Here is a 5,233-nt window from a genome sequence, read left to right on the forward strand (position 1 = left end):
GAGGGGGTGGGTCGGGAAAGGAGGATGATTGTTTAGGGGGAATGGGGCAACAGAAGGGGTGGGAGTGCGATAGGGCAGCCGGGGGGGGGGGGGTGCTAGGCTTGGCGCCAACAAGGGTGTGGAGATGGTTGACTTTTTTCTTAAAAATATAAATTTATCTTGATTTAAATGAACAATTAGTTTTAATAATCCCAACTTTGAGTCATTTACTTTTAATAATCCCAATCTTGAATTTCTTTCTAAAAAAAAAAATTTCCCAATTTTAAATTATTATTTAATAATCTGAATTTTATAAGGCATTTGCTTTTATTAGTTCCAACCAGTCACCCAACTAGCCAACCTATTATAATATGTTAAATGAACACATGTCATCACATGATTGGCAAAAAAACTTAAAATCTCAGTCCACCGGCCGCCTCCCACCCTCACCCAAACTCTCCGAAAGCCTCACCTCTCCACTTTTAGGCAACCCCCACCACACCACTCCCCGTTGACGTCTAGGCTAGCCCCCCTTGTTGTAACCACCATCCTTGAAACCCCCAACCAACCCTCTTACCACCCTCGATCACTCTAAATGCTTGGGTTTCGAGAGTGTGGAAGGGGTGGTTGGGGGTTCCAGGATGGGAAAGAGGGGTTTTTCGTGGGGTGGGAGTTAGGGAGGGGAGAAAATGGGATGTTGGGGGGTGGCGTAAGGGAGGGTGACAGGAGCATCGGGGGGGGGGGGGGTTTCGATGGTGGGAGTGTGAGGGGTTGTTGGTTAAGGGGTGGGGCTACCAAAAGGTGACAGTGGGGAAGGTGGCCTGGATTTTGTCCAATCATCAAGCCACATGTGGCTTTGAAAAAAATTAAAAAAACATGTTAACCTGTTTAGTAGGTTGTAGGTAAAAAAACCTATTAAAAGAAGATGACATACAAAGGTGGGATTGCCTCGTAATAATCAAAAGGTGGGATTGTTATTGTCTGATCAGGCAAAAGTGGGATTATTTATTTCCATTTTTCCTAAAAAAAAAACCTCTTTAAAGCAATTCCAATGGTAAGCTAATTAGCAAATTAGCTTGTTATGCCACATAAGATTTTAAGCTAATTTCTTTTGTAGCTAATTTGTGCTTCAATGGTTAGACTCAGGCTTGTGATTTAATTGAGCCTTAATTTGTTCTTCAACCTATCTTTTTGGCAAGCTAATTTAATTTTTTAGATCTAGTGGTCAAGCTAATAGCTATAATATTTTCTAAATTGCAAGCAAGTCCCTATTTATAACCATTAGAGTTGCTCTAACAAGTTAACGATTACTTGGGACTATTAAAAGTAAATACCCCGAAAATTTTGAATTATTAAATAGTAATCCAAATTTAGAAATTAAAAACAAATGCTTTAAAGTTGGGATTATTAAATATAATATTTCCGAATTTAAATGTTAAATTCAACCATTAATATTTTAATTACTGATAAGCAAGAATTATCAAAAATTTGATATTTTAAAAATATATATCGTGAATTCGTGACGAATCCAACAAGATCTCACACAAATATATTTTTCATTACGTATAAAGTACAAAACACGGTCAAATAGAAGTATGTGAATATTATTATTAAAATTAATAAAAATTGAAATTAATGCAGTTTAAACAAAAATTGAATGTTTTCAAAAGAGAAGGGGAACGTTTTCAAAAAAAAAAAAAAAAAAAAAAAAAAAAGAGAGAAGGGGAACAATCGAACAGAGTAATATATAGACCTATATGTCCTCCTTCTAATCCATTTATTTGTCCTCAGTTTCCTAACGAAGCGGACTCCAGTTTTTCCACTGAAGCGATTTCTGAAAGTTCTATCATCCATTGGATCAGCGTACGAGGTAAGATGGTTTTTATTTGTTTATGGTTTTTGTTTATTATTCTAGGGTTTTTCGCTAATTGATTGTCAGGATGGATCTATTAAATTAGAACTTTTTCTCACTTAATTCATATGCTTTTTTCGAGGCTAATTTGATGATTGAATCAAATTTGGTTGCAGAACCCTGTTCCAGCTAAAAGAGTTTTGTTGTCGTATCTAAAATTTCAGCAGAACCCTTGTTCTTGCTTTCGATTAGATAGTATTTTGAATTTCATCTGTTTGATTTATAATGCTACTTAATTTACAGATATGGAGGTGAATAACAAAACAGATAAGAAGTATGTACAGAGGGGTTTATCTAAATATCAATTGTTTGGTGATGATGGTATGCCTAATTATGCTATTAATACTACACCCCTATTCGAGGTTTTCTCTGTTAGCGTAAATACTAAGCGCTTTGATTGCGATTCTTGTGAAATATATGGCACTATTAAGGCTACTAATGGATTAGGTCATGTTTTATATCTTTACAACCGGAAACACTACGACCCTGAGTTTATCAAGCCGAATAGTGCTGGCTACACTCGTTATTTGTCCTTAATTGGACTTAAGGATGGTTGTGTCATTATACCCTATGAATATGTCACTATTGAGGTGGACCTGAGGGACAGGGCACGAAACAATGCTGCCATTGCTATGGGAAATCTGAGTTTCAACTATAAGGAAACCTTTTACACAGGACATGGGGCTAAAGATGTTGTAGGTGAGGCCGGGTTTGTGACCATGCATTATGCCACTTTCCCGTATGCGGTGACAGCTTCTGTGGATGTGTTATTTTTCAGCAAGGATGATGATTATGATACAATGGACTATGATCCCGATGAATATGATGTTGATCTTGCAGATTATGATAGTTCCGGATATGAAAATAACAATGATATTGCTGATATTTATGGAACTGTTGCTGCACACACCGATTTTCCTGGCAGTGGCTCTTATGGAGACAATACTACTATTTCAAGTGTACTTTTAAATAAGCCACATAGTCAATGTGTACGGGTGAAGTCTAGACATTTTATTGAGTTATCAAGATGTATGGTTGCTGTGCCAGCTTCTTCGAATTTTCCCCTTAAAATCCATGTGGATTTCAAGTTTAATGATGGAAGCAGACTAGCTGATGGGGTCTTAGGATTTTCGTCTGATGACTGCAGCCAAATAAAAAAGGATATAGTGGGAGAAAATGGGCGTATTCGAGTGCGAGTGAATTGGGGTGATGCATATGAGCAACGTTATAGAGGAAGTGATCTGAAACGAAATTTGAATCAAATGTTAACCCCTGGGAATGAAGAGAGCAAGCTCGAGGAACTGGTTAAAAGGCAGCGGGTATTTTTTTTTTTTTACTTGGTTATTAGTAGTTTATTACTTAATTGACTTTCTATGTTTGTTCTCTCTGCAGTTTCCTGTTGATCCACAACCCTCATCAGTCTTTGGGTAGGTTGCTCTCTCTTCTGTTGGTTTCTTAGGTTCTTATGCCACTAGTGTTTTGTTTAGAGATTAGTCATATATGTTTTTAAGGACTGTATTACCCTTATCTATTATATTTGGTGACAAAATAAAGAGAAGGAAGAGGGGGAGAGGAGATGGTGATTGAGGGAGGACCGAAGGAGGAAGGGGTGGTGGATTACTATTTTTTAAATTCAAATAACAAAACCATGACTATAGCTCTCCACCACCCATACCTCCCTTTTCAGCATGCCAGCAACTCGTACCGCTTCTTATAACCACTTCTTATTTTATACTCTATTGCCTTTAAATTTTTCTCTAGAAGAGGGACTGATTTTTTACTACCAGGTTGCCGCAGACACCTATGTACATTAGACCCACGCCGCTAGTGGAGGTGTTTTCAGTTGGTGTTGGTAGCAATGATTTGAAGCCTCCCTTCAAACTATATGGAAGTATCAGTGTTGAAGGTAATGACTACTGTCATTTGTTCAAAAGAGATCCGTGTTCCCCTCAGATTTGTTTTGACAAAATTGAGGTCCAATTTTGTCATGGTCATGGTTTTTCAGCTCTGGTCATGGTTTTGAAGGTAATGTTTTTATCAAAGGACATACCCGGTGGGTAGTCCGCTTGTCCAATTCATGGTATAACAAGCAGATATGTTCTCTTATTCGAGGGGATCATGGATATGTAGCAACACATTATATAGTTATTTATGGTGGAGTACAAGCTAAAGTGAAGGTTTTGGTTAAAGGCAATGATAATGCTTTGAACTTAAAGTTTTATGGAAGTATTGTTGCTCGTTATAGCAACCAAGAATACTCAACTAATTATGATATGAAATATTATCAAAGTGTTCTTTTTGAGAAAGGTTTAGATGATCCTATAAACCACCTTAAAAAGGATGGTTCATTGCCGTTGTCAAAATCTTTGGTTTGTGTGCCTCGGAATTCCTCACTTATCGTAAAAGTAAACTTAATAGTTGATGGTGTTGGTGTTGATTTACTGCAAGACAACTTGGAATTTAAGACTGATGGTCTTCCGTCTTCTAAAGCGATTTTGGGACAGAACTACTCGATTTACATTTCGGTAAAATGGCCCGAGGTAAATTAAAATGATTTTGGGACAAAAGTACTCAGTAAAATGGCTTGAAGTCAAATAGTTTGGTTGTAATAGTGCACTGATGAAATTAGAGCTTATATAAGTTGTAAAATGGCTTGAGGTCAGATAGTTTGGTTGTAATAGTGTACCTAGGAAATAACTTTAATTTTTAATTTCTATTTTCTACTCCATTCGTTTCTAAAATTAGTTTCTATATTCCGTTATGTGAAATTATATTTTATGCATTTCTTTATTAAATTATCTTTTTACAAACTTTCTCTAAATACCTTTTATAGTTGGTATCAATATATACTCCCTCTATATAAAGTAATATAATATAATATAAAGCAAGTAATTACGGATTTACGTTCGGTGGAAACATATATATAAAGTATGATAGTTGAGATAGAGAAAATACGAGAATATTAAAGTATGATAGTTTATGGTTCATTAGGAGAGCAGAAATTAGGTTTCAGAAAAAAAAAAAAAAAAAAAGGAGAGCAGAAATTAGTATAATACTAGCGTAGATACCATATAACGCACAAATTCAACAAAATTTTATACAGAAATGAGTAAAACTTATAATTAGTTATACAATAATTTACACAAAATCTGAGAGTTCTATTTTTTTTTTTTTTTACACAAATTTTCATATATGTCTGGTCACACGCACGTCGACACCGTGTGTACTGGTCGAGTAAACCCTGACCAAATAAGTAACCCCTGACCAACTGAGTAACCCATAATCGCCAAGTAATCCCTGAATAAGTAATCCATGACCGATTAAGTAACCCATGATTAAGTA

At 36.0% G+C, this 5,233-nt stretch overlaps 1 protein-coding gene across 1 annotated transcript; it reads left to right on the forward strand.

Annotated features, from left to right (window-relative positions):
• The first annotated feature begins 1,717 nt into the window (after positions 1–1,717).
• Positions 1,718–4,644, forward strand: LOC145571717 (uncharacterized). Its single transcript, XM_081630749.1, has 4 exons — positions 1,718–1,849; positions 2,135–3,210; positions 3,284–3,318; positions 3,679–4,644. Exons 2-4 carry the CDS (start codon positions 2,137–2,139, stop codon positions 3,950–3,952), a joined length of 1,383 nt encoding a protein of 460 aa, XP_081486875.1. The 5' UTR covers positions 1,718–1,849; positions 2,135–2,136; the 3' UTR covers positions 3,953–4,644.
• The last annotated feature ends 589 nt before the right edge of the window (positions 4,645–5,233 follow it).

Source organism: Chenopodium album, chromosome 12, assembly GCF_948465745.1.
Source record: "Chenopodium album chromosome 12, dcCheAlbu1.1, whole genome shotgun sequence".
NCBI classification, from domain to species: Eukaryota; Viridiplantae; Streptophyta; class Magnoliopsida; order Caryophyllales; family Amaranthaceae; genus Chenopodium; species Chenopodium album.

Excerpts from the sequence above, each read along its gene's own strand:
- LOC145571717 (XM_081630749.1), top strand. The coding sequence starts at position 2,137 with ATGGAGGTGAATAACAAAACAGATAAGAAGTATGTACAGAGGGGTTTA. Across the intron at positions 3,211-3,283 it reads AACTGGTTAAAAGGCAGCGG|TTTCCTGTTGATCCACAACC; the intron begins GTATTTTTTTTT and ends TTCTCTCTGCAG. Across the intron at positions 3,319-3,678 it reads CAACCCTCATCAGTCTTTGG|GTTGCCGCAGACACCTATGT; the intron begins GTAGGTTGCTCT and ends TTTTACTACCAG.